The 19,695-nt window shown below is 41.9% G+C and overlaps 2 protein-coding genes across 10 annotated transcripts in view; one reads left to right on the top strand and one right to left on the bottom strand.

Moving 5' to 3' along the window:
• Window positions 1-5,468, top strand: part of MYO6 (myosin VI) — a 79,377-nt gene extending 73,909 nt beyond the window's left edge. For all 4 annotated transcript variants that reach the window (XM_079970387.1, XM_079970389.1, XM_079970388.1 and 1 more), the window contains one exon: window positions 1,268-5,468. In XM_079970387.1, coding sequence (XP_079826513.1) covers window positions 1,268-1,467 — 200 coding nt within the window. In that variant the 3' untranslated portion in view covers window positions 1,468-5,468. The remainder of the gene's footprint in view (window positions 1-1,267) is intronic.
• A 507-nt stretch (window positions 5,469-5,975) lies between these two features.
• The window catches only part of IMPG1 (interphotoreceptor matrix proteoglycan 1), an 81,451-nt gene continuing 67,731 nt past the window's right edge, over window positions 5,976-19,695 (bottom strand). For 3 of the 6 annotated variants that reach the window (XM_079970410.1, XM_079970414.1, XM_079970412.1), the window contains exons 13-17: window positions 18,293-18,831; window positions 16,154-16,373; window positions 12,055-12,265; window positions 9,796-9,963; window positions 9,267-9,701 (exon numbers count right to left, since the gene is read on the bottom strand). In XM_079970410.1, coding sequence (XP_079826536.1) covers window positions 9,416-9,701; window positions 9,796-9,963; window positions 12,055-12,265; window positions 16,154-16,373; window positions 18,293-18,831 — 1,424 coding nt within the window. In that variant the 3' untranslated portion in view covers window positions 9,267-9,415. The other 3 variants (XM_079970411.1, XM_079970413.1, XM_079970415.1) reach the window with 3 other exon arrangements.

Below are 19,695 nucleotides of genomic sequence, written 5' to 3'. Positions count from 1 at the left end.
AAAATCACACTACCCACTTTGTGGTGCTGTTGAGACTGTTTAGCTACAGTGCCACAGACCATGGTTCAGTTCATACATCCTTCTACATCACTTGGTGTGCAATTAAATTGCTGAGCTGATCCCCTTGAAAAGCACTGTGTATGTACAAGGCAGAGAGGTCGTAACATTTCGCCTGTAGTTGATGCTGCAATCATCAAGTGATGGGCGTGCATATGTGAACCAATCCTCTACTAATGTTATTTTGGGGGCTGAAAGAGAAATTAATTCCCCACTTCTAAGGAAATGCACTAGTAAGTGGTGTGGAAAGCTAACAGTGCCCATAACCAAACCAAAGGAAGCCCTGTAAAAGTATGCAATATTTCTCTAAGTGTGCTGTGCACGTGCCAACACTCAAATCTTCTGTGATTTGATCACCGTGTGATTGTGTTGCAGTTGCCCTCCTTGTGGCAATATTGCTATGGTGAAGACTCTTAAGTCCAGCTTTCTCTCCATATGAGAGGTGACTTTTAGATTCGGAAGTGGTACAGGCTGGCAAGAGGCCTGTATAGTATCACTGAAACATGTCCAGACTGGGGTTTTACATCCAGGACATTATATCTTACTTCAAATATTTTTCTTTTGCCCTTTTATGAAGAATGGAGTCTTGTTATTCCTTACTCTCAAAGCAATGTCTTATATCTAAAGAAGCTTTGGGCTTCTAGTTTTTGATTTATAGTCCCAGTATCTCATGTTGTATCACATAACTGTTCTTGAAGGTTCCCAGAGTTTATATTATGTGTATAAATACAAAGTGTGTGTGTGTGTGTGTGTGTGTGTGTGTGTGTGTGTGTGTGTATATATATATATATATAAATCTCCTCTTAAGATCTCTGGCAATATTCTTAGCACTGAGGTAATGCCCTTCTCCTGTTCACTGTCACTTTGTTCCCAACTTTATGAGTGCAGTGGTACCTCGGGTTAAATACTTAATTCGTTCTGGAGGTCCGTTCTTAACCTGAAACTGTTCTTAACCTGAAGCACCACTTTAGCTAATGGGGCCTCCTGCTGCTGCCGTGCTGCCGGAGCACAATTTCTGTTCTCATCCTGAAGCAAAGTTCTTAACCTGAAGCACTGTTTCTGGGTTAGCGGAGTCTGTAACCTGAAGCGTATGTAACCCGAGGTACCACTGTATGTGTTAAAATCTAAACATGACACAGTAAGTCCGGTGTAGGAGAAACTGGAAACCCATTGTATGTTTTGTTAAATCTGGTGGTGTTTTTCATTCCAGGCAAGGATGACATGGAGATGTGTGAGCTGAATCTTGAAGAGACTGGCTTGACTCGTAAGCGTGGAGCTGAGATTTTGCCGAGGCAGTTTGAAGAGATCTGGGAGCGCTGTGGGGGAATCCAGTATCTTCAAAATGCGATTGAGAGCAAACAAGCTCGGCCTACATATGCAACTGCTATGTTGCAGAACCTGTTGAAATAAGTAGTCACTTTCTACATTAACACTTGGTCCCCCCCCCCACCTTAACAATAAAGGGAAGAATTCCTCTGAGCAGCAGAGGACACGTAAACATTCTGTAATTGTCTAGAGATGTTTAATATAAAGTAAACAGATTTTATTAATGTGGCAGTTTTTAATTTGTATTTCTGATGTTTTAATTTGTGTAGTGAATTCACTAGTTCCGAGGGTCTGAGCATCCGTTTCAGCCAACTACGTGGTTTGCTTTTTTTGTTCATGCACCAATCCCTGCCCATAGCATCTGTCATGACACTAAAAGTGCTGTAACATAGAGTAACACTCTACTGGGATTTAACTACATAACAATGACTGCATTTTGACTTCCTCTTTACACTGTTAATTCCTTTGTGATACCCAGAATGTTAGTCTCTCCTTCAAGATAGCATAGCAAAAAGAAAAAAAGTACATTGCATCTTATAACTGGAATTGTGAGGCCTTATTGTTAACTTCTACTGTAGAGGTTAAAAAAAAAAAACTTTTATAAGATGAAAGACTTCATGTGCAACTTATGAAAACTGCTTGACATCTAGGTAGATGTCCACAAGAAAGCATTTTGGGAAATGTGTCTTAGGTAGATTGCAGGATTTCAAATACTGAGAGCAGGACAATTGTGTCTGGAGTACTTAGGGATAGTTATGCTGATGCATGCTGAATTTACTAAGCAGTGGGTTTTTCCTTTTTTAACTATTTTTTACAAGACAAATTTGTTCAGGCAATTCTTCATTTTTATTTTTCAGTTATAACTTTCTTAGTCAAACGAAGTAAGACAGAGTTAAACAATATTTTACAAAAAATATATATCTAGATACATTTAGGACTGAAAGCATAAGGGAAGTGGGTTCCATTTTTCATGACAGCAAAGCCTAATTGTCAGCTGAATTTTGCTGTTCCTTTGTACTTCAGTGCAATGCACATGGGATTAGGTGGCTTCTGTCAGAAACTTTCAGACTCTTGATGAGTGGCACAGCACTGGAATTTCTAATTGTGCTATGCTGCTTCAAATGGCTTAACTTCATAGTGTTAAAGTAATAAACTTTTCTTCTAATCTTACAGATTATTATTTTTTTGCAGCTAATCTTCCAACTTCAGGCTTTGTGGGTTGCTTTTTTTTGCTAATGTACCCTGGATGGTAATTAAATTTCTTATGTATAACGATTACTTGTTTCACACAGATGGAAGTTGCCTTTTATTGATGTTGCTGGATAGCCCTATAGCTGGCTAATATCAACAGATTAAACCTTGGTATTATCTCAGTGTTAGGAGATTTGGGGAAATAAGTATTGTCTGGTTGGGAGGGAAACAGATTGAATTTGGGGATGCTTCCCCTCCCTTATTATATTAAGAAGCTAATTACATTTCTGGGCTGTAGTTTTTAATTCTTCAATATACTTTCTAAGCACACCATTGTCACTGCCTTCTGCCGTAGCATGCCTCCTGGCAGAAATACCCTCTGCAGTGTAACAACTATCCATTGTAAAACGCTATGTGCCCACATGGCTACCAACTTTGGGACAGGGTTGAGAGGATGTAAAACTTCAATATTTATTAACCTCCAATTTTAATGCATGGATTAAAACTGTTCACACCCTGTCTATTTCCATCTTGTCTTCAGTCTGTAAAAAGCCCCTATTCCTGCACATCAACTTTCTGAAGATCTGGTTGGCATCCTTGATTGTCGAAGTGGCCACCACCAAAAATCCATCAGAAGTTGCACATGCAACCTTCACCCCCCCGGTGGGAGCCATGACTTAAATTTAGGGATGAGGAACCTGTTGCTCGTCAGATGTTGTTGAACTAAAATTCTCACCATTGGCCATTCTGGCTGAAGTTGATGGGAATCAGAGCCCACCCCAATTCAAAGGCACTTCTAATTGCACAAAGGAGTGTCTCACTCTCCTCAGCCTCCGGCATTGCACCATTTGCTATTTTAGAAAAACCCTGACTTTAGGTCTAAAGGAGCAACAGGAAGGAGGAGGCAACGCAGAGCCCGCTTGCAGTTCATGGGATCCAAGTTTATGTATGGAGCCCTCTGTTTTGGATGGTTAGGATCCAGCAACAGGAACAATGCATACAACACATTTTTGCCATTTAGGGCTAGAGCAAGAGGATTTTGTGCTGGTCCTGCACTCAGAGAACCCCTCTAATCAATGTTCGGCAGAACAAGATTAGTATATTCAATGCAAAATTGTTGAACTGAGGCCATAGGGACTGGATGTTAGAATTAAAGTTATAGTCATAAGCTAAGCATTAACTTACCATGATCTAATCAGATATTTCACTAGTTGAATTCTATGCTTTAGATCTGATTGGTGTCACAAATACATACAAGGCCAGTTGGATAACCAGTGCTTTTTTTCCTGGTGGTACTCAAGGCACATAGTACTGGCACCTTTTCTCCCTCAAATGTTAAAAGTGTGTCACTTACTGTAACGACTTCATGGTGAGTACTGGCACCTTTTTCTTCTTCTTTTAAAAAAGCACTGTGGATAACACAACGATTTTTATAGCGAAGAGGTTCAGAGAAAGGGGGGTGGAGAATAGTTAATGAGGAACAGATATGTTACACTACATGAGAGCTTCATACCGCTCTGTGTTTCCTGCTAGGAGAGAATCACATTCAGTTTAAAAATGCCTCTTACCCTGTTCTTATGGTCTCTGTATCCTCCCAGTTATTGACATGCATGCTTTTTATTATTATTATTTTAAAAACCCTCATTAATTACTGCTGCCACTCACTTTCCTTGGCATGTCTGGGGTTGTTTCTTATGGACCCCATATCGCATCAAGTAGTTAATGGCATATAAAAGATGCACTTTCTCCTTTAAAATATTTTCTGTGTTGTAATTTAAAGGTACAGCTTACAAAAAAGGGAGAAGTAACTAAAAGTTAAGAGCGTAGGCTTGCATAATAGATGAGTTGTATGCATTATATTTGGGAAGCAAAGCCATGAGCAAATGAATCCTAGGAAGTGGTTGTGAAAAAGGAGCCCCCAAATGCTTGCATGTGATGTGATGATAACTGCAATATCTCGCACTTCCATATAAACTGGCTACATGCTTTGTCATGAAAATTAGTAACCACCATGTGTTGCTTGGGACGCAGGTGGCGCTGTGGGTTAAAGCCTCAGCGCCTAGGGCTTGCCGATCGAAAGGTCGGCGGTTCGAATCCCTGCGGCGGGGTGCGCTCCCGCTGCTCGGTCCCAGCGCCTGCCAACCTAGCAGTTCGAAAGCACCTCCGGGTGCAAGTAGATAAATAGGGACCGCTTACCAGCGGGAAGGTAAACGGCATTTCCGTGTGCGGCTCTGGCTCTGGCTCTGGCTCTGGCCAGAGCAGCGATGTCACGCTGGCCACGTGACCCGGAAGTGTCTCCGGACAGCGCTGGCCCCTGGCCTCTTAAGTGAGATGGGCGCACAACCCCAGAGTCTGTCAAGACTGGCCCGTACGGGCAGGGGTACCTTTACCTTTACCTTTATGTGTTGCTTAAGAGAAAACAAGTTAAGCCCTGTGTTGCAACTAGAAATGGACCTACTGCTGTCTTTTGGTTATGAGATCTCTGGAAGGGCGGTGCTGTTTTACTTATGCATGTACATTACTTGAATACACCTGAATGGATTCCGATTATTGTTTCAGGGGATGTGATGTTCTGCTGAAGTTCTTTCTATAGTGTTTGGTCTGCGATGACTGTTTCACATGCTGGTTGCAGTCACTGAGTAATGAAAATGCAGTTATAAACATGCCCTGTGTCTCAATTCATGTTACTTTACTGGGAACGTAAAACCTATACAGAAGTTTCCCTTCAGAAAATAGCACAATGTCTTTAACATTCCATTGAAAATTTCCTCAGCTTCTGGTATCTCTGCCTACTTTATCCCTGGGTTATTTTCACCCTAAACTGTTTTAAGTACTTTGTCAAATGACCTTAATGATGTACTGAAAATTGCTGCAAAATAAAAACACTCCGTTGATCTCTCTGGGATATTATTTATTTAAGAAAGAGTGAGAATGACTGGGGGAGCTGTGAAACTTGCACTTTGCTTTCTCAAGTCAGTGTAACCATTAAAGCAAATAAACGAACAACATTTGATATTAAAGTAATACAGTGGTACCTCGATTTAAGAACAGTCCAGTTTAAGAACGATTTGGTTTACGAACTCCACAAAACCGGAAATAGTGTCCCAGTTTGCAAACTTTACCTTGGTCTAAGAACGAAATCCGAATGGTGGAAGGGCACTGGCGGCGGGAGGCCTCATTAGGGAAAGCGCGCCTCAGTTTAAGAATGGACTTCTGGAACGGATTAAGTTCGTAAACCGAGGTACTACTGTACTGGCTTCTAAAACTCTCATGAATTGGCTTGCATAATATTCCAACGTGGAACTTTTGAGGGGGGGGTGTCGAGGGTTGTCATTGCTTCTAACTAACATTCTTCTTACCAACTAATGCTTTTTTCTCAAATATGCACCATTATTTTCCACAACCCAATTAAAGATAGTGACCATAAGCCAGCTTGAATCAAATGAAGCCAAGTTGTTTACAACTTACTTTAAAACAAGCACTGGATTTAATATTTTGTAAGATTATAAAATATTTTTGATTGCCCTTATATCTCTTTTAAATATTTTATGTTATATATATGCATGCATCCTAAATGCGCAAAAAAGGAAAAAAACTTTTAACTGCTAAGCAGACATTTTTCTGATATATAACATAGAAATATAGTCTGTCTACACTCTAGTTAAATATTTTATTATTTTATTGAAATACAAAACATTCTCTCATCCAGCAAGGATATTTGGTAATTAATATTTGAAAATGATAAATTATGGTCAAGAACAATTGTTTCATTATTAAAACTGACGTGTAAAAACGATTTCTATTGCTTTTCTTATAGAAATTGGTATGAATAAACATATACAAAAAAAAAGCTCTGAAATGAAAATATATTGAATACAATGAGGAATATTAACTTACACAGCCTCCAATGGTGCCTGGTGTATAGTGGGATATCCTCAGATATATGCCCTAAAGATGTCATCTAGGCTGTGAAATGGTACCTTGGTGTCCATGTAAGCTTCCTCACTGACATTAAGATGAGATCTTCTCCATGTATACATAAATAATGTTATACTTGACTGTAAACTCAACATTTTTTTTACCTTGAGGCGGCTGACTACCTCTAACACGGCGTCTACAAGCCCATATGAGAATATAACTTGGCAGGCGACTTTCTTGACACCGTAAAATAAATAGATTCGTTAGCTCAACTCTTACAGGTATTGGCTCCGAGTAAACATTTAAGAGACGCAATTAGCCATGGTATTGTTTATATAAGCTGTATTGCCTAAATGCACGCAGGAAGGAGAGATGGTTCAGGGCACTAGGATTATATACCCAGAGCAGAAATGCACTTGATAATTAAAGGAAAACACCTGCCGCTCCAAAAAAGAAAGGAAGCAATGCTAGCCCTAGTAAAAGACTTCCTCTTAGTGCTCAGTTCCTAGTCACACCTAACTTTAAATAATTCTGGCTTTGGATATTCTGTACATCTGGGGGTTGGGGTGAAGAAGGACCTCTAAACTGCGCTTCCTCATCTCTTGCTGCTTTAGAATATTTGAAATTGAGGCTCATGCATATTCCTGGCTGGTTGTAGGATTACGCACATGCACCAACCTATCTAACAAGTCTCTACTTCCTATTTGCTGCAGACACCTGAAGCACTTTGTTTTTACTGAAAGCAATTCGGATCACTACCAGTTATGCAGTGCTTAGCATGCATTGAAGGTTCTGCACAACTATCATTCCATTTAGACAAATGACCCAGCACAGAAGTGTGGGTTGAAGCTGGTGTGTGTGTGTGTGTGTGTGTGTCCATTTTTTGAAAAATCTTACTAGATGTGCCTGCATGTTGCTAGTTGAGAAGTCTTGTACAGTAACAAATCACACCACATTAGTGGCTTGGTGTCTGTTCTGTGCGAACAAAAACAATTACTGCAATCTATTACAACTATATGATAGCAAACACATCCCTTATACACACAGCCTAAAATTTACAGGCTGATTCTCAAAAGCATATAGGAAAATCTCTTAGCAATTATAGTTAAAATAAAAATGTCCACTTTATATCTGTAAAAGAACAGCATTGTGAGGTTTAGTTTCTGTCTGTATGATTGTAGGTCACTTTAGGTTGCCCTGAACAAGAGAAAGTGACTAACAAATTTAATAAAGACTTAAAATAATCACTGGAGGTGGTGTTTAGGGCTGAAAACCCCATTGTAAGCCTTCAATACGATTCTCCAGTAATTATAATAACACAGTTACTACCACATAACTGACAACCATTTCAGTAGTTAGTATATGTGTCGGCCACTTTTCTGTTCATTTATTTTGGGATAGAATACCACTGATGGTAACTTTTCCAGCAGAGACTTCTGCATCTGAATCTAAGCTTTAAAATAAAAATATTTATCATATAAACACTGTACAGTTATTAAATACATTTAGCACTGCATTCATGATAACATGGATATTATGTAATGGAGGACAACAGTTTTGACGGAAAGTAGGTGCAGCCACCTTGTTGTTTTTGACTCCGATATAAACTTCAGTTAATGTGTTCACTGTTATGGAAAAAAAGTATTGGTTGCCTTCTGAAGCTTTGTTGTTGCCTCCCTCCTCCCCCAAAGACTCCATTTATCCAGGTGAGTGAACTTGGTATAACCAGCAGTCCTCTTGGTGAAAATCTGTGGAAACAAAGTGCCAATAATGTGGCCAACATTGACTCAAAAGACACTGAGAGCTTTCCCTCAAATTCCAGAGTTAATTTCTGGAGTGACACCTTAGACTTCTCTTGAGATAAATTATTGGCCAAAATTTATCAGAAAATAACTATTACATTTTCTGAGAATATTTTCTTCTTTGGACTCCTTCTGAATTGCTGGATACTTCCATTCCCACCAAGAATATTTGGCACCCCCACCCCTCTATTGCCCACTAACAGAGTTAAATACAGATCCACTGTTGATACTGTTTAGAATTGCTGAAGGAAGCAAAGCGCTTAGTCCTCCTTCCATCCTTGCCTTACTCCATTGTTACCTTCATCTACCAGTGCAAACAAAAATGTATGTTTGCTTACCTCTTCCAATACCCACACCATGCTGCTGCCCACAAGTTGGGCAGAGAATTCGGGGAGGGGGGGGCGACAATGACAGACATTTTTGCTCACCCCTAGAATCCAGTTTATACTCCAAGATCCTCTCCTTCAGTAGTTTGTACCAGGTCAAAGTGCAAGTAGATAAATAGGTACCGCTCCGGCGGGAAGGTAAACGGTGTTTCCTTGCGCTGCTCTGGTTCGCCAGAAGCGGCTTAGTCATGCTGGCCACATGACCCGGAAGCTGTACGCCGGCTCCCTCGGCCAATAAAGCGAGATGAGCGCCGCAACCCCAGAGTCAGCCACGACTGGACCCTTTATCTTTACCTTTACCAGGCCTTTGTAGCGTTCAGCTTTCTTTTACTTTCACACCACTCTTCAATGATTGTTTAGGCTATTTTAAAAACGGCTCAACTATAGCAGTGGCAGATAAATACATGAAGGGTGAGTTCTGACTCTCAAAGGTATATATATTTAGAGGAGGTTTCCACACAATATCTAGCTATTTACAAAAAGAAAAACCACAAACCTTTATGTCCGCTGACTGTTGCCTAGAATTCAGGGCGTCAGATACTAACTCATCAGTCTTTGCTTTGTATCAGGTGGCCTGTAAGGAAAAGAAGGATATGAATTTTTACTGCATGCTATGCAAGCCATCAAAGCCAAAAAGCTAGAGCAGAAAGTGCTAACAGTGCAGAAGTACTAAAAAGAATGTTCTGGTCTGAAGCTGTGACAAGAGGTTTTAGAGACAGTGAGGGTTAGTCCTTTTTAGTTGTGGAACACCAAAGGCAAGTTGAAGTTGGTTGTTAACAAGGGCAACTCAGAGAAGACACATGTTGAAGAGGAACGAGTAGTATTTGCATGCATTTTACCTCCATGCTCTGTTCTGTGCTCATGCTTTTGCAATGCTCCTTGATCACTGCTCTCTGAAGGACTGATACAAGCACTTACGTTACATGGCCCATGACACAAACTACTGATGGGTTCATGGTGGTCAAAGGCAGGATTAATTCTGACAGCATTCTCTGTGTTGCTTTGGCTGAGAGGAGGACCTCTACAAGGCAGAACATGTTTGTTTAGGGTAAGACTTCCTGTCTGTAGTTTTTAAAAGTTCCAAAAAACTGTTGGGGGAGGGTTAAGCTGCTTACTCCAGTTTAGGCTTGGTATTGCATTTTCTTCGCAACTTATATATTAAAGTGACGAGAAGAATAACTAGGCTTAATAAGCCAAGCATCAAAGCTTTGGAGATGTTGGACCGGGTAGGTGCTGGAGCGTATTTTGCACAACGCCCTCGGCTGTTTCTACGGGCTGGGCATCTAAAACATGGAGGGAAAGGGAAGCATAGCAGTGTCATGTCAAAACAAGACCAAGGGAAAAACAATTCAAAACAGGTTCTCCATGCCTGTCCTAAACCCTTTAGTCTGTGTTAGGTTTTAGGACTTTTCTTTTTATTCCACTTTTTATGCTGCATTTATATTTATCAGCCGGCACCCAAAGTGTGAGTAGACCCAGTAGAACTTCCCCTTCCTATCTTTCCCCCAGCTCAGATATGCTCCAGGGGTCCCCACAACCACTCAGAGTGGAGTTTGGAGGCACACAGGGGCAAGAGAGTGAAGGAGAAGTCCTATAGCTCATGTGGATGTCAATTCCACAAGCGGGCTGACTCCACGGAATGCCAGTCATTTATAGGATAGCTCAGTTGGCTAGAGCGTGGTGCTGATAAGGCCAAAGTTGCAGGTTCGATGCCCCTATAGGACAGCTGCATATTCCTGCATTGTAGGGAGTTCCTCAGGGTCCCTTCCAACTCTGTAATTCTATGGTTCCATATTAACTTTTAAATTGTTTGATTTCTTCTTGTAAGACACCCTGAGGACTGCTATAGAGTGCGCTATAAATGCTGTACATAAATTATGGTAATAACACTGTAATAGAATTGCTAATAATAACGTGGTGTAAGTAGCTGACAGGCAAATGTGTGTTCATTCAGGTTCATTTCCGATACGGTGGCATCTCCCACCACAAGCACAGTGAAGCCTCAGATACTTACCTCATGAAGCTGCATATGTTCACTTGGAGTGGTGGAAGGTCCTATAAGGAAAAGAGCTTGGAGCAGGCCTTCCTCACAAGAGGTGTCTGCGGGGCAAGGAAAGGCCAGCCTCCCAGTTTTAGAATATAGAAGCAGGGGATTGTATCCAAAGCAACACAGTGGAGTTCTGCTGGTGCAGCGACTTGACCCACTCCCAAAATGTTCTCCAGAGGGTCTCTCAACCCCTGATTTTGAGGGTGTGCAGGGGGCTTCAGGGGAGAGGAGGGAAGTGTTCTGCTAGCACATGCCCCTTGCAATAGCATAACAGGTGCATAGGCTACCAGAAAACACATGCATTCCTCTCTCCATAACAGGCCTGAATATAGGAAGATTTGCATTTTTATTTTGTTTTTCTATTATGCCTGATGAGGCGACTGAAGGATTTCCTGTCAGTATCTATCAACTAGACTACGAGAAACTCCCAAGATTACCTCCTTTACAATTTACAGATTCTTAAAATGAGCTAAATCTAAACAAAGTGTCTGGTCCATTACACAGCTGACAAGTACATGCAATGTTCAAATCTGACAAAAATAACCTTTAACGTTGAAGCCCTTTCCGCTGAGCTGCATGAAGTAGATTCCGGCTTATGGCAAACAATGGAGGCCGGAAGTCAACATGACTATGTGGGAACCAAAAACTTGATGCTGAGCACAGGCGCATAACATAGCACTGGCTCATTTAGGCCAGTACTGTTACTATGGCAAGCAGGAGCTCTCCTGGGATCTTCCCAGTCCTGCTACCAAAGAGCTTTACAATTGGGAGTTTTCTGTACGGATGCCATAAACCACTGTTCCCTCCCTAGTCAATGTCTAACCAAGAATAATGGCTGCATTCTATCATGTGATGCTGTTCGAATGATGCAGTAGATTCCATAATATATTTCAAATTCTACAGCAGCACTGATATTCACAATATTCATAATCACAATCGGTCCTGCCATCCTCACAGGCATACTTGGTAGGGATGTGGGGATAGGGCCTTCTCAGTGGCTGCCCCCAAAACTTTGAAACTCCCTCCCTGGAGAAGCTAGACTGGCTCCTTCCTTTTCCAGAAGGACAACAAGGAACAGACTTCTTTTAATGAAAGGGTTGGTGCCCTGCTGCTGTTATTATAAATATCTATATGTTTTTAATTGTGTGTGTGTGTTTGATTGATTAGTGTTTAATTGTTTTAAATGATTTTTAAAAACAAATAATTTATATAAAAATGTTTTTAGCTGTTCTTATCCCCCCCCCCTTAAGCCGCCTCGAGTCACTGCCAAGGGAAAAGAAGGGTATAAATAAATACATAATAATAATATAATAGTGGTGACACTTACCTACACACTGCCCCTCTTCCTGGAACCAGTTCACACTTGCCACCATTAACACACAAGTGTGGCTCAATTTCACACAGGCTACGGCACGGCAGACCATCTCTTCGTACATAACCAGGCTTACAAAGGCAATCGGCCTCTTTCGTCCAGTCATTCTTTACGCACTGTGAAAATTCGTCGCATCCCATGAACTTGCAAGGATCCGCTTGATCAGCTGTAAAAGAAAAGGATAATCTTTTTTAAAAAATGGACCCATTGCTGCAGTGCCACGTACACTTGGCAAAAACTTACTCTTGACTGAGGAGGGAAACAGGAGCTCCCCCCACAAGTACGAGTCTATCAGTAAAATACATCTTAGAAGAAGAGCCACCATCATTTTGCATTTAAAAGCTGCAGTTATGGATTCTTTTCTTTGGTGATCTGGCTTTCTCTTTACTTGATTTTCCTGCCTGTGACAGTCGTATGCTCAGACTAATAATGGAGTTGCATATTACAAATAATGGGAGCCCTGTATCTAGTACCCATCTCCATGTCTTAATACAATTCACACCACGTTCTAACCAGCTGGATTCAGTATGCAAGGAATTGCCGGTGCTGGCATTAGTACAACCAAGAGGCTATGGCATGGCTGGCAGGTTAGGGGGCTCTGGACAAGCTGAGACACAGAAGCCCACCTGAAAATGGCCCAAGTCCCACCAGTGGTTCCTAGTCTACTCTTTGAGAAACACTGGTCTAATGACACCACTGGTATTTATTATAACATTTATTTTTTTAATACTTAAAATACTCCAAGTGCCATAAGATTTCTTAACTGATCTTTTTGGAAATCCACCAGCATTATCAGATCTTGAAGATCTCCCAACTCTTAGAACCACTAGCTAGGAACAACTGTGGGAGAGCGCTACTACTCTCAAGCCCTGCTTGTAGGATTCCTGAAGGCAACTGTTTGACCACTGTGGGAAGCAGGATCCTGGCCAAGACAAGTCATTGGTCTGATCCAGAAGGGCTTTTATTTCTGGAAAGGAGTCTTCTTCCCTCTCTGAAATAGTCTGCTACCCACACAAGCCTGCGACTCATAGCTGTGTGTGTCACTTGGCTCATTTTCCTTGGCAGTCTGCCTCATCTCCAGATATCTGAGAACCAGCATGTAGATCTTTTCCTCATTTTCCCACAACACTGAACTTTTAATTTTATATCTCCCAGGCTTTTTAAAAAAGAGAATGTAACAGTGTTTAAAAAATCCTTTAGGACATGCTAAGGAAACTGGTTCAAGTAATTGTGTGCCTTGCACAGAATTTATTAGAATATCTGTTATAGTTAGCAATCCCCAACTCGGAAATAAATGCCGTCTTTTAATCCGGAGATTATATATTTCTGCAGAATCTTGGGAACAAAGTTGGTTCAGACATAATCCTATTTTTTCAAGTAATGAGTTTTCATCCTACCCTTAAAACAAATAATAGGAAAGCAAGATATATTTGTTCTTCTACATATACCAATCAGGCTTTTGTCAACTTCAGTTTTCATTCATATTTCATTCATTCATCTAGTCCAGGGTTTCCCAAAATTTTCAGCTGTTTTTGAACTACAATGCCCATCTTCCCTAGCTAACAGGAACAGTGGTCAGGGATCATAGGAGCCAACTCCTAGGGCCCCTCAATAAAATATTTGAAGGGACCCCCCAAGTTGATAGGTGTTGCCATTCAAATGGTTTGTGAATCTTATGAGTGATTATGTGGGGTGGGACTTACCTGGGTCCCCCAATATTTTATTCCAGTTGGCACACGTCGGAGATGATGGGAGTTGTAGTCCAACAACAGCTGGAGACCCAAGTTTGGGAAACCCTAATCTAGTCCCATCCCTTGCTCAGTGCAGGAAATCCAGACCAAGAGCATTCCCCAAGAGATGGATCTCCACCCAGGTAAATGGTTCTGCTGTTGAACTGTTCTTAACTTTAATTATTTTCTCCTAACGTTCAGTTGACATCCACCCTCATAAAAGCACAAGGAGAGCAGCCCTGGTGGATCAGAACAGTGTCCCATCTAGTCTTAGTATCCTGTTCTATTAGCTGCCTGTGGGAAGCCCACAAACAGAACCTGAGCACAACTGCACCTGACTGATGATTTCAAACAACTGGTACTCAGAAGCATATTGCCTCCATCAGTGGAGGAACAACATAGCTATTAGGATTAGTAGTCACTGGAAGCCTTAGCCTCTATGAATTTGTCTAATCCTTTTATAAAGTCATCCTGTTACTTAATCCCATTAGATCTAGACCTGCCCTCTCGGGCAGCAGACAAGATGTCTCTGCCCTCTTATAGGTGACAGTCCTTCAGGTATCTGACTACAGCTATCATGTCCTCTGTGTCTTCCCTTCTCCAGGCTAAAGAGACCTAGTTCCTTCACCCGTTCTTCATAGGACTTCTTTGCAGGACCCTTGACCATCGTTGTCCTCTGAACCAGCTCCAAATGTCTACAACCTTCTCAAACTGAAGTGCTGAAGAACCCCCAGAGGAGCTCTGGCTACTGCAGTGTCTCATCCCTTCAGACGTACATAAAAACAAATGGTCAACTATGTTTGGTTTTGCTTACAGTGCTGCACGGAATCTCACATTTTAATCCACAAACTTTGTTCTAGTCAGAAAAGGGACACAATTTAACACCCATCTTGTTTATCTCATTTAAATGCGGTATCAACATTCCAGGATGTGAGGTAGAAGGAGGATCCTTCAGGACTGTTGTCAAGACAACATTTTTAAGTCATGAAGTACACATGCAACTTCAGATAAGGAGTTGAGATAAGGAGTTCACATTGCACAGTTGCTATGCCACCTTGAGATATTTCTCACAGTTACTGTCTGTGCTTGCATTAAGGTTCTCTCAGTTACTGTAGCCTGGCTGCCAGCCTCCTTACCCTTCCTTGGTCAGCAGACAGTTTTCTGTTGTTAAAAATGCACACTCAGCTTCCTACTCCACCCAAGCATATAACCTCAATGTGACATGTGCTTATCTCGCAGCAGGGTACTCAGTGCCCATTATGCCATGTTCCTGAAGTATGACTCTTCAAAGGAATGAGAACTCAGGTCTGTAATGCCTGATGAACTCTTTCACCAGTTTTGTAGAATGGGTGGCCAAATAAACAGATGCTCTTTAGTGCTGCAGCTGTCATAGGAAGTGTGTGCAAATCAGCAGAGTAACAGACCAGAAAACCAAGTGATCCTTGGGCTGTGTTGGGACATGTGAGATACATTCTGGGAGCACATTCTAAGACGAGTCCACAGTTTTCATTCTACTCTTAGATTTGCTTATGGGAAAGGTCAATTCATTAAGAGAGAGACTCAGTTCTCTGCCATGTTCTACATGATGTTTGGCCAGACATTGGCCAGGGCATTGAACAGCTAGGAAATCTCCCCACAGCCCTACAGGAGCTGCTCCCAATGAAAAGCTGCAACAGACCTGCAGCTGCAGAAGGATTGTTTCAGTCACCAGGCTGGGCCCTCCCAGCCAGTAGCTTTAACTGGCACAAGATCCCTGCTGCTGCTTCACTTGGCAGGATGGGCCTCTTACTCTTGAGTGATTATGTTGGTGCTCCCTGTAAGTGTGAAGTACATAGAACATTTGCCAGAACTCCCACTGACTTCATCTGGACTGTAGGCAAAATAATATCTTCCTTGATTTTGGCCTATGAATCTCCCCCCCCCCCCATAAAAGTAAATATGCCGTTTAGCCAGTTTCTCTCTAGGTACCTTTTTGTCAATGCTAAGGAATGCTTAAGAGCTTTACATTTTGTTACAAATAAATAAGTGCAAACAACATGTGCCTTGTGTTAGCTTAGAATGCATATATAAATGGCAATGTTTCTTGTCAAAATATGCATTTCCCCTATTGCTATTTTCTGTTGATAAAAAGCAGCTATTTAAGCTCTTGGGCTCTGTGTCATGTTTCACTGGGTTCTCAGGAGGGACCCTGATCATGACTTAGAGACAACCTGGGGCTTTTCATTCTTCCAGGGCCACCCGTCTTACAGAGAGCAACCGACATCATGAAATGCTTGGAGGAGAGAGCAATGTTTCTTCCCCCACTGCCCCATTTTTTACATCACCTGGCTCAATATCAAGGGAATAGCTGTCAATTTCAAGGTTAAGGCGCTGAGCTGCTGCATCACAAAAATCCTCCAGCACACAATGGACAGCCTCTGTGATGTTGTACGGCACTGACTTGGCAAACTTCATTTTGCTGTTGACAATCACACTTCCATTGCGGAAGTTCAGTATTTCCAGTTGCTTGAAGCCTGTTAGGTTGGACTGTAGGTAAGGAAGAAGCTACAAAAAGAAAAAAGAAAAGAGAAAACTTTAAGTCAGTGGTGTCCAAATTTTTCAAAGAGGGCCAGATTTTATGAAGTGAAGGGCCGTGGGGGCCGACCAAAGGGTCAACTAAAGTTGTTGATTTTTTTTAGGGTTGGAGTTGTTGAGCTTCTTTTAGGATTGAAGTTGTTGAGGTTTTTTTTTACAATTTTACCCCAGGAAATAAACTGCCACAGGGGGCAGATTAAATTGACCGGAGGGCAGGATTAGGCCTCCAAAATGGACTTTGGACATGCCTGCTTTAAGTCCTCTATCACTGCCCACATATCATTGATTCCACTTATTTTCACTTTTCATTTTAGGGAACATAAATCAACTGCTCTGTTTCACTGACTTTATTAGCAGACTTTACATCTGCTACCAGGTTAAGTTTCTCAGTTAGTCTTTAACTGTCTCTCTGGTTAGATCTTCTTCAATAATCTATTAAGATAGATAGAGTGCGATTTTCCTTCTAATTAAATTTCATAGGCTGCAATCCAGTTAAAAAAGAAATCAATGGGACTTAAACATGCTTAAATGTGAATTGCAGCCATAGGCAAGGCAGTTCTATGGTTTCAAGAGAGTTTTGTGTGTTGTTAGTTGTTAAAAGGAAAAAGCGAGCCTTGGATATTTATGTCCCAGCTGCCAAAGTCAACAATAAGTACTTGTGTATACTGGGAGCTCTGCATTGCATAGCCAATAACTGAGCATGTTTTGTATGTTCTTTCATGGCAAGGAGAGCTAGCACCCTCCAGCTATGATTATTCACACTTCCAACCTCAGCCTTCTGGCTGAGGAAGGCAAAAGAGCCCCACCCTGCAATGGCAGCAGGAGTGATCAGTGGTAGCTAAGGTAGTTCAAGGGATGTCATCCTTTTTATCTTCTGGTGCTAGTTTCACTTCATGCACACCTAAAAGGGAGGCCCTATCCTCTCATGCCTGCTGGGCTCTGCTTTGTGGGAGAAGTTAAAATATTCTCTCTCCAGCTTCCCCTCTTCCAGAGGTGCTGGTGATAGAGCCGCTATTAGAGAGGAAGACTTTAACCACCACCATAGCTAAATACACAACTCAGGTGAAGAATAAACAGATAAAATTCAGGGAAGTGCGGATTTTGAAAAATCAGTTTGTTTGGGGTTTTCTATTGTTTCAGAAAGCACAGGTTAGGTTTGCCGTTAAGTGTGAATTGACTTCCTCTTCCAACCCAAGTTGAGGCAGGGATGAGGTTGAAACTACATCATCATAATGACATTTCTTTGCTGCCCTTCATCTGAGGATCTTTCCCAGTAGTGATGTATGGAAGTGAGAGCTGGACCATAAAGAAGGCTGATCGCCGAAGAATTGATGCTTTTGAATTATGGTGCTGGAGGAGACTCTTGAGAGTCCCATGGACTGCAAGAAGATCAAACCTATCCATTCTTAAGGAAATCAGCCCTGAGTGCTCACTGGAAGGACAGATCCTGAAGCTGAGGCTCTAATACTTTGGCCACCTCATGAGAAGAGAAGACTCCCTGGAAAAGACCCTGATGTTGGGAAAGATGGAAGGCACAAGGAGAAGGGGACGATAGAGGACGAGATGGTTGGACAGTGTTCTTCAAGCTACAAACATGAGTCTGGCCAAACTGCGGGAGGCAGTGGAAGACAGGAGTGCCTGGCGTGCTCTGGTCCATGGGGTCACGAAGAGTCGGACACGACTAAACGACTAAACAACAACAACATCTGAGAATCACATGTGATTAGCATCATGAACAGGGTTGGGTAGTAAGAAGAGTAGGTGCCAAATTTCTTTTTAAAATGCTTTTCATTATTTGGAATTTGCTTTTAACTTGGGGAATGGCATGGGGTGGGGGGCATAACAGCTTGCAAATATAAATGCATTAAAGCCAATTCTTTGCCACCTACCAGCTGCATGAACTGCTGTTCGAGTGCTTTGTATTCTGAGGAACTCCGATTGAAGAGGTCATCAGAAAACCGCATGTTGGTTACTCTCAAGCTGAAGAAGACTACTAGCTCTTTGCCTTTGGCTGCAGTTGTCATTGAGCTGGTGGTGACGTACTTCAGTGGAGGAGCTGGAGTCATATCCGGAGTTTCAGGCAGTGCATAGTAGCCACTTCCATCCTCACTAATTGTTGCTGGCCTCATGATGTCAACCGTATCTAGTTCAGTAGCAATATCTTGCACCCCCATGTCAAATCCTGTAGGGATGTCACCGTCAGTCACTGCCCACCCAGAGCTTGTTGCTTCGAAAGACTGGTCAATGACAACAGAAGGACCACTGGTAGTCACAGCAGGCAATAAAATGATCTGATCTGTAGGCCCCAAAATATCATCTTCAGGAAGAGAGGTGGGAAGGGCAGGAGAACCAATGACATATGGTATAGTAGTTATTGCAGCCAAAATCTCATCGCCTGAAGATTCCAGATCATCAGTGATCTTTACATCTAAAAAGGAAACAACACGTTGAACAACAACACTGTAGAAGACACACATTTAAGGTCTGCTATGGAAGATGTTGAAGTGGAATTGTTTCCCTATTATGGCATTTATGCCCTACTTGCCACTGAAAACACGCACACAAGATGGCTAAAGAATAATTAAAATCCAATTCAGGTAATTGAAATGACAGTAATTCAGCAAAATACAAATCAGGGTGCCTTATTAAAATGTCAATAAGCTGCAGCAAATAAATACAGGAATTCAACTCCAATCCGTTATAGTCTCAAAAGTCCAACAGAACAACAGTGTTCTAGCTAACCACCTGGCTGAGTGAAAGTGAGGCATCCATCCATATGGAATGAGTTCCACAAGGACTTACCCATGCCTCCTCTCCCACAAACACACTAATTCAAACAGAGAAGGCATGTGGAACATGAATTCCATGGAAAATCTTAATGTGTTAACTCAAACATTGTTCTCTTTATTCTAGTAAGGACCATATTCAGATGAAAAATTGGCCTACTTCTTCAACTCTGTTCATACAGTCATCTCCATGCATTTGGTGCATGCATACAGAGGAAGAAGGACCACCTGGGTTAGCCCTAACCTCAATGTTATGCACCTGCATTTGACATCTTGGGGTGGGGGAGCATAATTGGGTGCCTTGCATAATTGACCACCAGACGTGGCACACGCACACCATTTGAATGGCAATGCCTATCAACTTTGGAGGGCCCAGCCCCCTCAAATATTTTATTGGGGGAGGCCGAAGGGACCTCGGCCCCTAGGAGTTGGCTCCTATGAATTTGTGTGTCATCTCAAAAGGAGACCCTATGCATGCGCAGCTGTATAATACTGTGCATGATTTG

Source organism: Podarcis cretensis (assembly GCF_951804945.1).
Source record: "Podarcis cretensis genome assembly, chromosome: 3".
NCBI classification, from domain to species: Eukaryota; Metazoa; Chordata; class Lepidosauria; order Squamata; family Lacertidae; genus Podarcis; species Podarcis cretensis.
This window is presented reverse-complemented; position numbering and strand designations above follow the sequence as displayed.